Source organism: Balaenoptera acutorostrata, chromosome 14, assembly GCF_949987535.1.
Source record: "Balaenoptera acutorostrata chromosome 14, mBalAcu1.1, whole genome shotgun sequence".
In the NCBI taxonomy this organism is placed as follows: domain Eukaryota; kingdom Metazoa; phylum Chordata; class Mammalia; order Artiodactyla; family Balaenopteridae; genus Balaenoptera; species Balaenoptera acutorostrata.
Genome location: NC_080077.1, coordinates 8,076,583 through 8,094,529, shown reverse-complemented (window position 1 = coordinate 8,094,529; position 17,947 = coordinate 8,076,583). Strand labels below are relative to the sequence as shown.

General features: G+C 45.3%; 1 protein-coding gene across 1 annotated transcript; it reads left to right on the top strand.

Annotated features, from left to right (window-relative positions):
• Positions 1-5,668: 5,668 nt before the first annotated feature.
• Positions 5,669-17,891, top strand: ACAT2 (acetyl-CoA acetyltransferase 2). The gene is made up of 9 exons (XM_007186100.2): positions 5,669-5,816; positions 6,518-6,652; positions 9,749-9,930; positions 11,949-12,066; positions 14,504-14,647; positions 15,732-15,854; positions 16,398-16,552; positions 17,140-17,250; positions 17,668-17,891. Exons 1-9 carry the CDS (start codon positions 5,762-5,764, stop codon positions 17,836-17,838), a joined length of 1,194 nt encoding a protein of 397 aa, XP_007186162.1. The 5' UTR covers positions 5,669-5,761; the 3' UTR covers positions 17,839-17,891.
• The last annotated feature ends 56 nt before the right edge of the window (positions 17,892-17,947 follow it).

The following is a 17,947-nucleotide window of genomic DNA, read 5'->3' as shown; positions in this document are numbered from 1 at the left end:
CATTAGTTGTTTTTTGTTTCTTTATGTGTGTTTAGCATTTGTCATTTCTTTTCATTGGTTTGCTGAATGTCTACTCATTATTCTTCAACATACCACAAAGGTGAAACTTAAGTCCATGCATAAATTTAATTGTGAACTTTTGTTTTGGAAAATGAACTTGGAGTTTAGGACTACACTTTAATGTTTTTTCCTGACTTGTAAAAATAATTGTTAAAATACTTGAAAATACAAAAAATATAAAGAAGAAAATAGTCACCTAAGTATTTATTAGGTTTTAATTGAAAAAGTAGACTTTGTTTTTGTGAAATGATTTCAGGTAATTAGGCATCTCTAATCAGTGATGTTTGTGTTAAAATATTGGCCACTTCTACTGATTTGTACTAATAATATCTGCTCATATTACATAGTAAGGGTGTAGGGTGTTAGAATGAAGGTGAAATGTTTTAAAGAGATAAGACAAAGTTTGCTTCATTTCCTGTCATGTTAAATATTAAGTATCAAGGTCTATGGAATTGAATGGCTTTAGAATAACTTTTCACATATGTGGTTGAGATGAAATACGATTTTTGCTGAAAGCAAAATATTTTCTCATTTTAGATATTACTTGTAATATAATCAAGGAACCTCAAAAGTGGAGATAATGACATTTGAAACTGAGGTACAACTTACTTGAAAATAACTCCTATGTTTCTGCTTGTTTAACTGGCATACAAGTGTATCTGGTCTTCATGGTGTATGTAAAATACTGCACTTCTTACCTTTTGATTAACCTTTTGTGCAGTCTTCAAATAAAAAGATCCTACACAATTTTAAATAAATTTGCTTATAAACATTTTGGTGTGTACTAAAATACTAAATATTCCCTTGGTTTTATTAAGTACTGTGGGCTTTAGCTTTAGTTTTTATGTATATCCTTTTAACTTGCTCAGTTTAAACAAAGATGGAATTTCTCTTCCTTTTGGTGTTACGTAATCATTGGTGTGTGCAAAAAAATTATTCAACTGGTGATAAAATTTTATGACTAAATTTAATAGGCCTGTTATGTGTCATTACCAATTTTCAGATTTCTGTTGAATCTGCATTAATGGATGAAAGACTTGGGCAGAGAGGACTTGAGACTGTGCAGAGTCAGTATTCTTCATTTCTGGAATTGGATGCTTTATTTGCTGGTATGACTATGATAAAAGAGGTGGTAAATCGTAACCTAGGTTGAGAGAGTGACCTAGATTTGAATGGGTTTGGATCCTGGCTTTACCGTGTGTCTACTTCATGGCTTGGGCCAACTGCTTTCTCTGTGGCTCAAGTTTTGCCCTGTAAAGAGCAATAAATAAGTTAATACATGTGAAGCCTCAGCAGTGCCAAGCATGCAGTGACTGCTAGTAGATGTTCGCCAGTACTGTTGTCTTGACGTTCCAGTCCTGATGACGAACTCTGCCTAGGTCACACTACTCCAAATATAAATTTTTATTGTTTGGGTAGTTCCCACCGAAGGATAAAAGATGATGGCTTTAATTGAATGGATTGTAATATCTTTGATGAAAGAGTGAAAAGCTGCCTGTATTTACTTGCATTCCTTAGTTACAAGTGTGTTTGTTAACTCCTTAACGCTGGACAAGTGCAAGTGCCTAAGCATTCTTTTGATGAATCCTGGAAATGGAGAAATGCAGCTTTTGGCAAAAAGCTTGCTGAGTACTGCCAAAGGGGTAATTTTATGGGCAGTCAACTTGGATAAAGCCCAAGATTATAAGAAAGTTCCACTGTCTCTACTTGAGCATTATTTCAGAGAGAGTTTACTGTGAAGGTAGCAAAAAAATGCCTTAACGTTTTTTGACATCTATCGAGTACTTACATGGCGGAAACTGACAGGTATTTTATATGCATTATCATTTTTATCATCACCCCATGAAACAGGCACTTGTTATCCCCACATACAGAATAGGAAATGCACTTAAAAGGGTTACATAAAAAGCAAACGGTTGGTAAACGTTGGAGCTGCCCTCCAGGGTGCCGTCATTAAAGCTCCCTGGACAATACCAACCTTAAAGCTGGCAGCTGAACCAGGCCAGGTGCCAAGAGCTGACTGGACGCCGCGCCATTCTGCCTCCCTTCATCTTGAGCAGGAGGGAAAAACGTACGTGAGCTTCTAAGGATGACATCTCACAAGCCGTCTGGACGGTTGCTGTGCTAAATTAAATAAGAAACAATCACGAAATGGTGGTGCAGTGATGGAAAAAACGCAGATTACAAAGATTCCAAGTACGTAGCTCAGATGCTAGCTCGCCAAGGTAAGAGGGTTTAGGTAAGCATAACCTCTCGGAAGTGGTTAATTGAGCCCTTGAAGGAAATGATACCAGTTGGTGGACAAAAGGATTGAGACTAATTCTAATAATGTCTGGCACTATTAGAGGATGTACCAGTTCCCATCTCTTCACATAAGATTCAGTGGATACTTAACTGCTGGGACCATTTTAATGAGAAAAATACGTACAAGTGCTTGTTACATAGGGCTCACTAGACTTCAGTTCTCTTGGCCTCTCAGCTGTATTGGATGCAACTGAGCACTCTAGTTTCTGGGACACTTTTGCAAACATAATGCAAAGCCATCTTTCTGACAATTTTCTCTCAGATGTTCCTGATTTCTCACTAATAGTGGTTTGTCCCCTGTACCCAATCATTGCCTACTGCTCTTCTCTGATGACACTTCCTTGGGAGTTCATTTATTCCGTGATTATAGTGAACACTTCTTACAACGCTGGGTAATGTCACTTCATTCCCTTTGAAGCTGGATCATGAGGGAGATGTAATTTTTAAAAGGACTGTCCCCCTCTTTCACCTCTTCTTTATTCTGAGTCCCTATCTGGCCCATATGTAGCTTGGAACAGGTACGAGGACTCCCTCGAGGCCAGGTGCTGAGCAGCCACTCACCAAAAGCAAGCAATTGTCTTTTCAGTTTTTGCTGTTAGGTTGGTTCTGAATGGAGCCTCCAGAAAAGAAACAAGTGAATACATTCCTTGCATCCAGAAGAATACAGTCATAGTCATTCAGATGTGTAAGGCACTGGGCATAAAGAATATATTAGTATTCATTCCTATGTAATTATAATGTGCTAGGAGCTCTGCATAAGGCAGTAGAACAAGATCACTTTGCAAAGCTTATAGAGTCTAGTAGACGAGACAGATGAAACTAGGAATTTTAACATGGTAAGTAGAAAGATATGTAGAACATGCCAAGAGGCATCAAATGCAGGAGATAGGAAGGCTTCCTGGAGGAAGAGAGGTCCAAGTAGAGTGCCACATGGTAGGTTGGTTAACAGAAGAAACTCACTGAGATTTGAATAGAGAAAAAACAAAGGCTTGGAGAGGTGGATACGATGGGTTTGGTTTCGATGTGAAAGTTTTATTGGAGAGGGTCTGTGTGCTCGGGAGACAGGAGAGAGAGACTTTGGAGCTGTCAGCATAGAGGTGATCACTGAAGCCATGGGAGAGACTGGTGTTACCCAGGATGCCCGTGCAGAGGAAGAACCATGGGGAATATATTAAGGGGCAAAGTAAGCCCACAAAGGAGGCTGAAGAGTGGCCAGAGATGTAAGGGGACACTGAGATAGAGCATGAAGTCGAGGGACAAGTTCCTTAAGTTCCTTGGAGACTCATGTTCCGGAACAGGGAACACATTCCAGACAGAAGACTGCTGATTCTATCACTACTCCAGACCCTAAGGATTTCTCCTGACCACCATTATCCAAGCATTTCCTTCACCACAGGGGCTATGCTCTAGTTATCTTCTCTGGTTTATTTGGCCCGTCCGCGTATCTCTGCAAAGTCTTAATGGGGGTTCCCTGGCCCTAATGAGTTTTCAATCTACTTGAAAGCTCTTCAGAAGGATTCCCCAGTCTTGTCAACAGTCTCCTCTCCACAACCCTGTAAGTAAGTTCTCTTGCTCCAGTGTTCTCAACAAGCTGCACCGCCCGCCTAGAAACTCTTTCCTTCCTAGCATATTAGGCTATTCTCTTTGATTTACCAGACATCTGAAAATCTCAGCTTTCTACCAGAAAGTCAGCCTGGATGAATGAGGATGCTTTCAGTTACATTTAACAGAACAATACCTAACTCAGGCTGGCTTAAGCAATAAGGAAAATTTGTCTCACATAGTTGGAAGATCAGAGGTTGAGTCGATTCTAGATTGGTCTCGAAGATGTCCTCAAAAGGCCAGAGTTCTTTCCATCTCTGTTCTGCTGTCCTCAGTGTGTTGGCCTTGCAATCATGCTGGCTCAAAAGGTGGGTGCAGCAGTTCCAGGTATCACACCCAGACACCACAATGTCCAGAGGGAAGAAGGATCCATCTTTGTATCTCTTAGAAGTGAGAATACCTTTCCTAGAGCCACCCAGCAAGTTTCCCTTCACATTTTTGTGGCCAAGATGAGGTCACGTGGACATTCTGAAACCACTGGCCACGGCTAAGACTAATTATTTGGAGTAAAATGAATATTAGGAATCAAGTACTATAACTGGGTTCATGGAAAGAGGTGAAAAATATCAAGTCTATTATTTTTAATGGTTTAAACAGAATAAGTCTATTCAGCTTTGAAATTCCAGCCATCTCTGATTACCCCACCCAAGTACTTACCCTTTACTCAAATACATCTTGTCAATATTGACAATTAATGATTGTTCAATCTTAATTATTACTCAAATATTTGTAAAACTCCGTATCTATGGCAAACTCCAACCTCTCTATATGCAGCCCTTGGGGATGGTTAAAGCTCTTGGATAATATCATGAAAATGCATTAACATCTATTTGATAAGCATTAAGCCCCTACTGTGTGTCCAACACTGTCTCAGGGGCTAGAGAGAATCAGACAAAGCAAGACCTCTCTCTGGAAGACTAGATCGTGGGGTGTGTCCAGGGGGAAACAGCCAGAGCTGAGGCTGCAAAGTGGGCCAGGTACTGAGCTTCCTATATAGAACTCTGAAAGATTTTGAACTTTGCCCAGTAGGGGATAGGAAGTTGGAAAAAATTTTAAGCAGAAGAGTCATCCAACCTGTGATTACATGCTCCTCGCCTTCCAGATTGTCCGCAGTCAACCGGAGGAAATCCTTTTGATCTGTGAGACACTGGGACTCTCTGGCTCTCACACACTCATCGCTACAGCTGATCTTCCAGTACAAGAACTTGGCAAGTGTGGCCAGCCCCACGGAAGGGTACGGACTCCTTCCACTGTTTGCACAGAGAACCAAGTTAACCCCCAAGTAAACGAATGATTGATTATTGGTGCCCAGGCAAAACAAAGGGGAACTTTAGAAGCCACGAGAGCAAAAGCACACAAACAGAATGGCCCGCGGGCCTGCAGTTGGGAGGATTCGCACCAAATTCTCGCTGCCGAGATCGAGAGCCCGGGCTGAACGCGGGATACTCTGGTCACCCCACTTTTCACTGACTCCAAAAACATTAAATTCAAAAAAGACAACCTTATCCCCCCAAAACAAAAACGTCAAGACAGAAACTACAACACCGGGGTGTTCAGATACACGTCTGAACCGCTGGCGGGATGCGTGCTTGTGAGTTCAGACTCCACAGTCCCACCCCCTGCCCGGGCCAGCTCCGCCCCGCCCTCGCGCCTGCGCACCGGCGCCAGCGGAGGCGGTGGGCGGGGCGGCCTGAGGCTCCGCCCCCAGCGCGGCATGTCAGAGGCGGGGCTGGATCTTGCTCACTAGCCGGCTGCACTGGGCCAACCGTAGCTCGACAGGCAGTAGTGCGGCAGGATGAGTGCAGACTCAGACCCCGTGGTTATCGTCTCGGCGGCGCGGACCATCATAGGTGAGTGGTCGGCGGACCCGGCGTGGGGTTTGAGCCGCGAGCTCGGCCCGGCCCGGCCCGGTCGCGTGGACCCCCGGGACCTCCGGGACCCTCGGCACCCGGCGCCTCGCGCCTTCCTTGGCCCGCCTGCCTGCCTTCCCCGCCCGCCTTCCCCGCCCACTCCTCGCGCGGTGAGGTCCGCTCTACTCCGAGTGTTCTGATTGGATTCTTGGGTAGGGCCACTGCGCCTCCCGCCTCTCCCATTGGCTGGGGAGGCCCCTGATTGGCCAGCCTCTGGAGACGCCACCTCAGCCCTGTGGCCTCAGGGGCGGGGCCGCTGGGTGGTGGGTGCCGGGGCGCTGGGTAGAGGTCGCGTTAGTCAAAGGAGGATTACAGAGAATTGCCCAAATGTCCTTAGTGCTGTATAGATTTCAAAGGCGCTGGACTCGGGGGACTGTGGACCCCTCTTGTTAGGAAAGCGTGGGCCGTGCCCATCCGCCCGGATTTGGGGAGTGGATGTATAGGTTTCTCGCGGGTCCGCGGCTTCCCCGCACGCCCTGGGCGCCGCCTCCCCGGGGTTCGGCTGCTGCGAGGCACCCACGCTCCTCTCTGTGCCCAGACGAGATGCGGTGGGCGCCTGCGCAGGGGGAAAGCACCGGGCCGCCGGTCCCCCGCCGCCCTGGGCGCGCTCTCCATCGCCCTCGCGTTCCCTTCTGTTCTAGGCTCCTTCAATGGTGCCTTATCCACCGTTCCTGTCTATGACCTGGGCTCAACTGTCATCAGAGAGGTCCTGAAAAGGGCCGCTGTGGCTCCCGAAGAGGTATCAGAGGTCATATTTGGACACGTTTTGGCAGCAGGTAACTCCACAGTGACCCCAGCAGAGAGGTCAGGTTGTTGGAAGCAGCCCATTAACCCTCCCCTCCCACGGCCCCCCACCAACACGCAGAAGCTTGTGTTCTTGCCTCCGTACATTTGCTTACGGAGTTCCCTCTGTTAGAATACCTCCTGTCGCCCCTCTGTCAAGCCCCCTCAGTAGCTTCTCTCCAGCTTAACACTAAGCGTCTTTAATATACTTTTCCTACATGACCCTAGATCACCGTCCTCCACTGCCTTTTCTTTCTTTAGAAGCAGGGTCAGCCTGACACGTGGGAGAGTATGCAGGGCCTTCCGTATTTCCCTGAAGTGTCACACATTCAATAAAGATGTATTGAGTTCCTCTGTGCCCTGCACTGTGCTAGGTGCTGGGGATAGAGCGCCACCAACACAGGGCGGTCCTTGCCCGCACAGGGCTCGCTTCCGAGCCGGCAAGGTGGGTTGCTCCCAGACGCGGGCGCATCACCCCGGAGGGCTGGCGTAGGTGAATCACCAGTGGTCCAGCTCACTTCTGATTCCCGCTAGGTTCACCGACCCACGACCACTGAGAGTGCCTAATTAGTTATTCTTACCTAGTATCACGCTCATTCAGTAGCATAAATTCTAACTACTCCTAGTGATAATTGGTCACGCTCACTTACGGCCAACTTTTGTCCTTACCTTATCTGAGACCCGGCCCATTTTTGTGTGCATTTACTTTGTAGTTTTGTAGTTCTTCTTCCTAATTCTCCTTTCTCACCTTGTCCTTTTGGGCGCGGCCTTAAAAGTCGAAGCACGCCACTTTCTCCTGACTCTCCAGGACTTTAAAGCATATGAGTAACTTTACTGGTGGCCCAAAGGTGGCTGCCTGTGGGCCACTCCCTCCTTTCTTCTTCCCAGACCCACGACTTAGACGTACTCTGTTGCCATAGGGTCCTTCACTCCTGGTTTCTGTTTTCTCTTACGTATCTCACCTCTGTGGTATCGCCGCACAATTATAATAAAAATAATAGCTATGTTTATTGAGGGCCTGCTAAGTGCTGGGCCTTTAAAAGCCCTGTGTTTAGTGCTTTCATTAATCCTCTCAGGAAGTCTATTGGATCATATTCTCTCCATTTTACGAAGGAGTAAATGAAAGTTTGAGAGATTGAGTAACTTATCCAGGATCACAGCCTTCAACCCACATCTGTCCTACTCCTTAACCCACATCTGTCCTACCTCCTACGCAGGTACCCTCCAGGATCATGTAACTAGTGTTTACTGAGCACCTGCTGTGCTCCAGGCACTGTTCTATCAGCTGGGGGTAAACAGTGTTCATATCAGATAGGAATCCGCAGTCTCATGGACCTCACTTTCTGCTAAATGCTAGACCATTAGTTAATTATGTTCAGCACTACTCTAAGTACCTGAAGATGAGGATTATGAATAAATATATAAAATTTTTATGAAGGAGTTATTTACTTAAATACAGATGTAATTCATTGTAGCTTAAAAAGCAGGAACCTTAAATAATGTTAATGTCTTCTTTATTAACTAGTATCCTATGAATTTAATTCAGAGAACATTTATTTATTTATTTATTTATTTTTGGCTGCGTTGGGTCTTCGTTGCTGCGCACAGGCTTTCTCTAGTTGCGGTGAGTGGGGGCTACTCTTCGTTGCGGTGCGCGGGCTTCTCATTGCGGTGGTTTCTCTCATTGCGGAGCACGGGCTTAGTTGCTCCGCGGCATGTGGGATCTTCCCGGACCAGGGCTCAAACCCATGTCCCCTGCATTGGCAGGCGGATTCTTAACCACTGCGCCACGAGGGAAGTCCCAGAGAACATTTTGATACTGTTTTCTTAATAATTTTTCCTGGGACTTCCCTGGTGGTCCAGTGGCTGAGACTCCACGCTCCCAGTGCAGGGGGCCTGGGTTTGATCCCTGGTCAGGGAACTAGATCCCACACACCGCAACTAAGAGTTCCCATGCCGCAACTAAAGATGCCGCATACCATAACGAAGATCCCGCATGCTGCAACTAAGACCCGACACAGCCAAATAAATAAATAAGTATTTTAAAATAATAATAATTTTTCCTGTGTCTATTTTCAATCTCAAATTTTAGGCTTCCAGCCTAATCCCAGATTAATAACACCGTGATGAATATAATCTCTAAGTTTTTCTCAGTGACCCATTTGCTAGTTCTTTTCCAACAAACTCACCGAGGAGAGGTGTTCGGTACAGGTATACCTGAAATTTGCAATAGAGCGGCCACTGTATAAACACTGACCTGTTGATAACAGATGATGGCGACTGAAGATATTTGAAACTTTCCACTCCATCCCCTTCTCTGCCACTTTGATTAACTTAAGTATGTGATGTATTTCTTCCCATTCCCTGAAGGAAGTGCCCACAGCTGAATTATAGAAAGGTATTGTCAGTTCTGATTTTGTACATATCTCGTTACGTAACCAGTTAATCATGGTGTGATGAATATTAAGCAAGGAAAGAAGTGCTTCTTAGCAGAGGTTTCCTCTTTTAAGTAACCCTCTTATCCTCCCAGGTGTCTTAAGCCATGATCAAGGAAGCAAACAGCCGTCCGTAGTTAGAAACAGGAATAATGCCCAAGTTCTGCCCTCTTGTTTATAAGGGACTGTGTGCTTTTTCAAGCCCTAGAGAAAGATCAGGAAGACAGTTCCTTCTTACAGTATTAATAACTTCTTTGTGGAGAAGAAGGCTTATGTTCATAAATTTTTTAATTTTTTGTTTCACTTTATTTTTTGGCACACGGCATGTGGGATCTTAGTTCCCCGACCAGGGATCGAACCTGCGCCCCCTGCATTGGAAGCGTGGAGTCTTAACCACTGGACCTCTAGGGAAGCCCTGAAAGCTTATATTAATAAAATATCTGTAGAACAGCACAAGATAATATGTATTCAAGGGTCAGACTGGGATGGGTGTGAGGTCCACACAGGTCTTTGCCTCTGCCGGGAACTTGACTTGGCTTGGCTGGGAAGCGTTAGGAGACCCACTTGGCAATCTCCTGATTTTGCATTCACTTTCATCCCAACATTTTATCTTTCCCTTTGATTGCTGGGAGGCCTCTGTGTTCCTTCCTCCAGGTTGTGGGCAGAATCCTGTTCGACAAGCCAGTGTGGGTGCCGGAATCCCCTACACCGTTCCAGCGTGGAGCTGCCAGATGATCTGTGGGTCGGGCCTGAAAGCCGTGTGCCTTGCAGCCCAGTCCATCGTGGTAGGAGACGCCAGCATTGTGGTTGCGGGAGGCATGGAAAACATGAGCAAGGTAAGGCCTCTGAAGGGATGGCTCTCGCTGACCTCTCACTGATAAACTCTCGTCCACGGCCATAGCAGGCTAGACCGATGGTATCAGAGCTGGAACCAAACAGGGAACAAGTAAAAAACGCATTGAACCTTGATCCCTGCCTGATTATTAATTATTCTTCAAATTGGATAGGAAATCCAGGTTGAAGAAAAAGCCTATCAACCAGTGTGACTGGAACAATATATTTTTTTCTAAAATGTTACTGGAGCTTCCCTGGTGGCGCAGTGGTTGAGAATCCGCCTGCCAATGCAGGGGACACGGGTTCGAGCCCTGGTCCGGGAAGATCCCACATGCCACAGAGCAACTAAGCCCGTGAGCCACAACTACTGAGCCTGTGCTCTAGAGCCCGCGAGCCACAACTACAGAGCCCACGAGCCACAACTGCAGAGCCCGTGCACCACAACTACTGAAGCCCACGCACTGCAACGAAGAGTAGCCCCCGCTCACCGCAACTAGAGAAAGCCCGCACCCAGCAATGAAGACCCAATGCAGCCAAAAATAAATAAATAAAATAAATAAATAAAATTAAATGTTACTGAAGCGTAAAATATTTTCTGAGTTAAACCTATAACATTAGTCAGTTGATATCCTTCGCTTTAAGTTTCTTTCTCATTGTGAGGAAAAGTTGAAAACAGATGTTGCCACTTACCTTCCTGCACAGGACAAGGAGTATTCCAGGGACCACATTTTGTTGACCTTTGGTAAGCACAGAACATGGAAAAGAGGACCACTGAGTAGTGCCTTTCTCCAATAGGCTTGCCACGTGGGATTGGTTTCACAAGTTCCATCCCTCAAATCGGCACAGTGGTGAAAAGGAAAAAATACATCCCCTGCTTCCTGCAGGAGTTCAGGGTCTCACCTGGGGATCCCGCAGGCAGAGGTCGACTCAGCCCCACCTTTGCTGAGGCTCAGGAGGAGGCAGGGTGAAAGTAGCAAACATAATCAGAGTGATTCTGATGGGACCGTACTAACAGCTGTGCTTTTAAACATGCAGACATAACAGCCCTTAGTCTTGGTATTATTCCCAATTTACAGGTAAGGAGACTGAGGCCCAGAGCCTGGACTCCAATAGAGATCTTCTGACCCTTAAGTCTTTCCATTCTGTGATACCTGCTATTGAGTTGGTAGGAGTTCGGAGGATCCCCTACTGAGAAATCTCCCCCTATCAGTTAATTAAGCAACCTGATTTTTCTCACTGTAGGCATTATGTGTCCCATCAAAATAAGTAACACATTGTTACCATCACTTAAGCCCTTTGATGAGCTCTTCATTTAATGGATAACTAATTGCTTCTTTGGAAAGAATAAGTGAGCTTTTTAAGGAAATAGGACACAGAATGCAGAGGTTTGTTTGATGGAAGACTGGAAATGGGTAGGGAGGAGAGTAATGGGTTTCCAGGAGTAGGAAGGGTGGAGCAGCCTGTTGATTCCAGGGGTCTTCAGGCCCTGGGCGCTGGGTGAGGAGGAACAGGGACTGGAACCGGGGAGACAGGTCACAAGGGGGACTAGGTGAAGACTGAGGAATCACTGGAGAGGTTTTTTGTTTTTTTTAAATAAATATATTTATTTATTTATTTTTGGCTGCGTCGGGTCTTTGCTGCTTCTCACAGGCTTTCTCTAGTTGTGGCGAGCGGGGGCTACTCTTCGTTGCAGTACGTGGGCCTCTCATTGCGGTGGCTTCTCTTGTTGCAGAGCACAGGCTCTAGGCGTGCAGGCTGCAGTAGTTGTGGCTCGCGGGCTCAGTAGTTGTGGCTCGCGGGCTCTAGAGCGCAGGCTCAGTAGTTGTGGCGCATGGACTTAGTTGCTCCACAGCATGTGGGATCTTCCCGGACCAGGGCTCGAACCCGTGTCCCCTCCATTGGCAGGCAGATTCTTAACCACTGCGCCACCGAGGAAGTCCCACTGGATAGTTTTGAGTGGGATCCTAAGGAGAGGACTAGTTACAACCAAGCCTAATCCATTTGTATTTATTGTTTCCAGGCTCCTCACTTGGTTCACTTGAGGACGGGAGTCCGGATGGGGGATACACCACTAACTGACAGCATGCTCTGTGATGGGCTTACAGATGCATTTCACAACTATCATATGGGCATTACAGGTAAGGCAAACATGGCTGAAAACATACTAACTGTAAAAAGTTTAAAAAAGATCCTATAATAATCGGCTTTGCAGGTGCTTTCCTCTTTCAGGGCGGGGACCGTGTCCTAATCATTTTGTATCCCTGATGACAGGGATAGTTCCCATTTGATGAACCGAAGTGGGGACGTATTCCCTCTGTCCTTTGTGACTCCTTGATTGTCAGGGAATGTTAGTATTGGGAGGTTCCTCAGAGTTCTTCTGGATCAAACTCTCACTTTACCATATGACAGAACAGAGCTCACAAATAGTGGCTTTGTGGCAAAGGCAATATCAGAGATAAACTAGTACTTCTGGTACCTAACTCTGTCTTTGTTGCACTACGCAGTCAGGTCTTCATCCATCTAGAAGGCTCCTGTGGTCTAGGTGTACTGGCAAAGCAACTGGAAGATAAAAAGAACTCCTGTCTTTACTGCATATAAATGTAAAACTTAAGAACATTTTAAGTTTTGAGTTAAAGAAACCAACCCTGACAGGTTAAGCATCTTGCTCAAATGTATGGCAGTGGCTCTGGTTCTGTGGGAAGAATTCTTGTGAGAAAGATAAGGAGGGAAAGGGCGCGGTTCCAAGCAGAGGGAACAGTGTGTGCGAGTGCCTGGAAGGGAGGGAGGGCGTGGGCGCGTGGGGACAGCGAGAAGTTCAGGGCACCTCTGTCGCCGTGGGGCTGAGCGCCGCAGCAGAGACGGCTGGGCATCGCGGGCGATGTGTGCTGTGCTAGGGCCTAACGTGTCACAGTTGCTCAAAGTGCCGTAGTCCAGCTAACTGCCTCAGCATCACCGGAGATGGCCATTAAAAATTCAGCTCCCAAGCCCTTTCCGAGGTGTCATGGACTGAATTGTGTTCTTCCAAAATTCCTATGTTGAAACCCTAACCCCTAGGACCTCAGAATGTGACCTGTACTTGGAGGTGGGGCCTTTTCCGGGGTAATTAAGTTGAAATGAGGCTTTTTTTTTTTTTTTTTTAAGAAATTCACGTTCTTGTTATTTATTTATTTATTTAGTTAGTTAGTTATGACTGTGTTGAGTCTTCGTTTCTGTGCGAGGGCTTTCTCCAGTTGCGGCAAGTGGGGACCACTCTTCATCGCGGCGCGCGGGCCCCTCACCATCGCGGCCTCTCTTGTTGCGGAGCACAGGCTCCAGACGCGCAGGCTCAGTAATTGTGGCTCACGGGCCCAGTTGCTCTGTGGCATGTGGGATCTTCCCAGACCAGGGCTCGAACCCACGTCCCCTGCATTGGCAGGCAGACTCTCAACCACTGCGCCACCAGGGAAGCCCAAAATGAGGCTTTTAGCATGGGCCCTAATTCAATCTGACTTGTATCCTTATCAAAAGAGGAAGAAATACCAGAGATGTGGGCGCAGAAGAAAGACCATGTGAGGATATAGTGAGAAGGTTTCCAAGGAGAGAGCCCTCAGGAGAAAACAAGGCTGCTGGTGCCTTGATCTTGGACGCCTATCCTCCTGAATTGTGGGAAAATAAATTTCTGTTGCTTAAAAAAAAGGATAATGGCTCAGGCCATGATGTAGTAATTGGTAAAGACTAGACCTCCTACTATAAACAAGTATAAGACTGGTCAGAATATATCAACCAACTGTTTTCAAATGTTGGCCAACAATCATGCAAAACTGAGCTTCTTGAAAGAAGGGAAAGACCCACTATAACTAGATTTCTACCTGGGGGTGCTTTCCAAACTTTTTATCTGGGGAAAAGTGGCTTCAAAGAACTGGAGAAGTAGAGATCAGAGTTTGGGGCTGCTCAGATGGCTAAGTCTGTGGGGCAGAGCACTGGAGAGAAGGGAGCCATAAAGAAAAGGAGCTCCAGAAATCTGCCTAAGGGTCCCCTTAAGGCTTTGGCCAAATGTTTAGCTATGTATGTTCAGGGCAACACTCTACGAGGCCTAGCAGAAACAGCTTCTAGGAAATTGAATGGAGATTTTTTTTTTTGGCGGCTCCACGTGGCATGCAGGATCTTAGTTCCCCGACCGGGGATCGAACCCGCGCCCCCTGCAGTGGAAACCTGGAGTCTTAACCACTGGACCACCAGGGAAGTCCCTGAATGCAGATTTTAGATGGCTGGGGGACATAGAAGTTTTGATCAACAAGAGTAGAGACTTTACTGAATGCACTGGACACTCCATTGACATCTAAGAAAGGCCACAGCTTAGGGTAGGGCCCAGGGTAAGGGCTACTCTAGACCCAAACTAATTGTCTTAGAAACAAATTTCAAACAAGCTTCTGTTGCGCTTCACAGACACTGTGAAGGATTGCCGCAGAGCACTCTCAGGCCACCAGCGAGCCTGCCATTGGGCCTCAGTGCTTGCTTAAAGGTGAAAAACTTGAGCTACCGAAAGCCAGTTCCTGAAAAGGTTTGGTTTTTGCTTTTATTTTTTTTCTTTCACAGCTGAAAATGTAGCCAACAAATGGCAAGTGAGTAGAGAAGATCAGGACAAGGTTGCAGTTCTGTCCCAGAACAGGACAGAGAGTGCACAGAAAGCTGGCCATTTTGACAAAGAGATTGTACCAGTTTTTGTATCTTCTAAAAAAGGTGGGTATATAAGTCATAAAGGTTTTTTAATATATATAAATTTATTTATATTTTTGGCTACGTTGGGTCTTCGTTGCTGCGATCGGGGGCTACTCTTCCTTGTGGTGCACGGGCTTCTCATTGCGGTGGCTTCTCTTGTTGCGGAGCACGGGCTCTAGGCAGGCGGGCTTCAGTAGTTGTGGCTCGCAGGCTCTAGAGCGCAGGCTCAGTGGTTGTGGCGCACGGGCTTTGTTGCTCCATGGCACGTGGTATCTTCCCGGACTAGGGCTCGAACCCGTGTCCCCTGCACTGGCAGGCGGATTCTTAACCACAGCGCCACCAGGGAAGCCCAGTCATAATGATTTAAACATCAACGGGGCTATTTATAAGTAAATTATTAATATTCAAAAGAATAACATATAGGAATGTTTACACATCGTGTCTCAGTTATGTCTTTCAGGTTACAAAGAAAAGATATATTCAGGATAGATCTGAATGTGAGGTGGGGGAGGAGACATGGGAGGCTGTGTCAGCATCCAGACACTTTTCGCCCAGGGTCTCCACATGGCTGTGTAGATGGAGCGTTTTAGGAGAAACTGGAGAAAGCAGCCGACCTTTCTACGCCTACAGGCTCAATCTCCTCTGAAGCAAATGTCCATTACTTCCTGTTGCTTCTGTGTGCGTTTCATACTTGAGGGTGGATCTTTTGGGGTCACTTAGCTATTCTCTAATATGCAACGCTCTAGTCAAGTTGTTACTGATAACTGACATCGATTATGCCCAGCCTTTATGAGATTGGCTTTGACACCATAGATCCAGTCAGTCGTAACCAGCAAAGACCTATATACCCCAAATCTTAGCAACCTTTTATACAAAGAAGTCCCTGTAACTGCCTTCCTCAGAAAGGGCTGTCTGGATATGGAAAACACTCATGAAGACAGTGCTAATAAAATGTCTTAACATACAGTAATTTGTACTAGTAGTGTGTACTTTCCTATTGGAATGAAAGTATTTTATAATAAACCTTTTCTTCCAAATGTGAATCCTTCTATATCATGTCTGAGGAACTGTACTAATCTCGGGCAATGATTTTCCCTTTTCTCAGGTCTCACTGAAGTTAAAACAGATGAGTTTCCTCGCCACGGGAGCAACATGGAAGCCATGTCTAAGCTAAAGCCTTGCTTTCTTACAGATGGAACAGGAACTGTCACCCCAGCTAATGCTTCAGGTTAGATTTTCTGAAGGGCAGTTGTGGGAATATTATCTTCTGCTAGGTCTACTAAGTTAATACCTTTTTAATTTCATCAATTATTTATATACAAATTATTCTAAAACCTTGTTTCAGTTGCTTTAGGAAAAAAATGTAGTTTTGATCATTTGTTTCTTCATATTTAGATTTATGACTTAACCTGTACAATATACTGAAGAATGGATTTGGTTTCCTTGCAGTATCCTAACGAGACACACAAGTGAAAAAGCAAATTAGGGAACTCCAGATTTTATCTACCACCCCTGTCCTTTTCCAAAACCAGGAACTCCCATTACCTCCTGTGAGGTCTGGGCTATTTCTTCCATTTCTTTTCATTAATCTCCCCCCCGCCCCACTGCTTTAATCTTTCCACTCTTTATCCCATTGGAATGTTCTGTGGTGTTATATCATCTTGTCAAGAGGTATTAACTTAACCCATGTCTTCAGGTGTTGGAGAAAGTAGACACAGGTATGTAACTTAGTGAGCACCGTTTTGGAAATTAAGACATTCATATTTTACAGGAATAAATGATGGTGCTGCAGCTGTGGTTCTTATGAAGAAGTCAGAAGCTGATAACCGTGGGCTTACACCCCTAGCAAAGATAGTTTCCTGGTCACAAGCAGGTGTGGAGCCTTCCATTATGGGAATAGGACCAATTCCAGCAATAAAGCAAGCTGTGAGTTTAATTTCCAATGTTAGCACCTGTCCTTTGTTTTGTTGCTAAAGCCTCTTTGGGACCAGACCACTAACTTGTAAATGCTTATCAACTTTTACCTCCTTCAAACCTTCGCTCAGATCCTTCCCACTCCAAAATGCCAAGACTGAGCTTGATTTTATTTTCGTATTTATTCCTATCAATCAGGCTTCATTTGCATTGTCTCAAAAGGAGACATCCTCCCATTGGCCTTAAATGAGCTTATTCATTTAACTGTATCTATAGTGTTCTTTCCTTGCCACAAAGAGCAGCCAGCATTTGGATCATGTGCTTTATAGGGCAACTAGTTCTGCTCTCTTACCTCACGTACACGTAACAGGTGTTAAGTGGTTCAAATGTGAAGACAGTATAGAATTTCCAAGGGGTGTTTTATCCTTAAACCTTTTAGAATTGGTGTCACCAAGGCAAAATGTGTTACCACTTGGAACTCAAAGTGGCATTTTCAAGAGATCCTTCAATATCACACAGTATATTCTGCTTCTACATCTACAATGAAGAATGGTTCCACTTGAGTTTTTAGACCTCTCTTCCATTAACCTTTCCTTTAGGTTGCAAAAGCAGGTTGGTCGCTGGAGGATGTTGACGTATTTGAAATCAATGAAGCCTTTGCAGCCGTCTCTGTTGCAATAGCTAAAGAACTTGGATTAAACCCAGAGAAGGTAAACATGAGCAAGTAGTCCTGAAGAGAGCTTGCAAATGAACATTCACAATGCAATCTTAATATTGTAAACAGCAAAACACAGGATGTGTCCCAGGTATTGGCCATACAGTAATGGGTGGATACTAGGTAAGTTCCTGTTGGGACTCCGCAGTTCACTTATTTTATTGCTTCCTAAGGCAAAAAAACTTGTGTGCATTAGTTCACTTCCCACAGGAAGAGGATATTTTAAGTCTTAAACTAAGGTAGTTAGAATGGATGTCACAAGGGTACAAATCACTTCCTAAGCAACTTGAACTAAAAATTGAATTTGAAAGGGTAGTTTACCGGTATGACATTAAGAGGAAAAAGACAAGTTTGGGATTCTAACTTTATGTCCAGAGAAAAATAAATGATACAAATCTAATTTACCTCTTAGGTCAACACTGAAGGAGGAGCTATAGCCCTGGGCCATCCTCTTGGAGCATCTGGCTGCCGGATTCTTGTTACCCTGTTACACACAATGGAGCGCAAGGGTGGACATCGTGGTGTTGCTGCCCTATGCATTGGGGGTGGGATGGGAATAGCAATGTGTGTTCTGAGAGGATGAAACTGCTTAACAATTAATTATGCTTAAACTAAACTTGAACCTCGTTTCTTTTAAACTAATAAAATACTAAGTTAGTGAAATCAGAGGACCAAAGTGAGGATGGAAACTA

What these genes read in the sequence shown, in the direction of transcription:
- ACAT2 (XM_007186100.2), top strand. Translation starts at nt 5,762, where the DNA reads ATGAGTGCAGACTCAGACCCCGTGGTTATCGTCTCGGCGGCGCGGACC. An exon ending in GGCGGCGCGGACCATCATAG is followed by an intron (nt 5,817 to 6,517) that starts GTGAGTGGTCGG and finishes CTTCTGTTCTAG; the next exon opens with GCTCCTTCAATGGTGCCTTA. An exon ending in GCATGGAAAACATGAGCAAG is followed by an intron (nt 9,931 to 11,948) that starts GTAAGGCCTCTG and finishes TATTGTTTCCAG; the next exon opens with GCTCCTCACTTGGTTCACTT.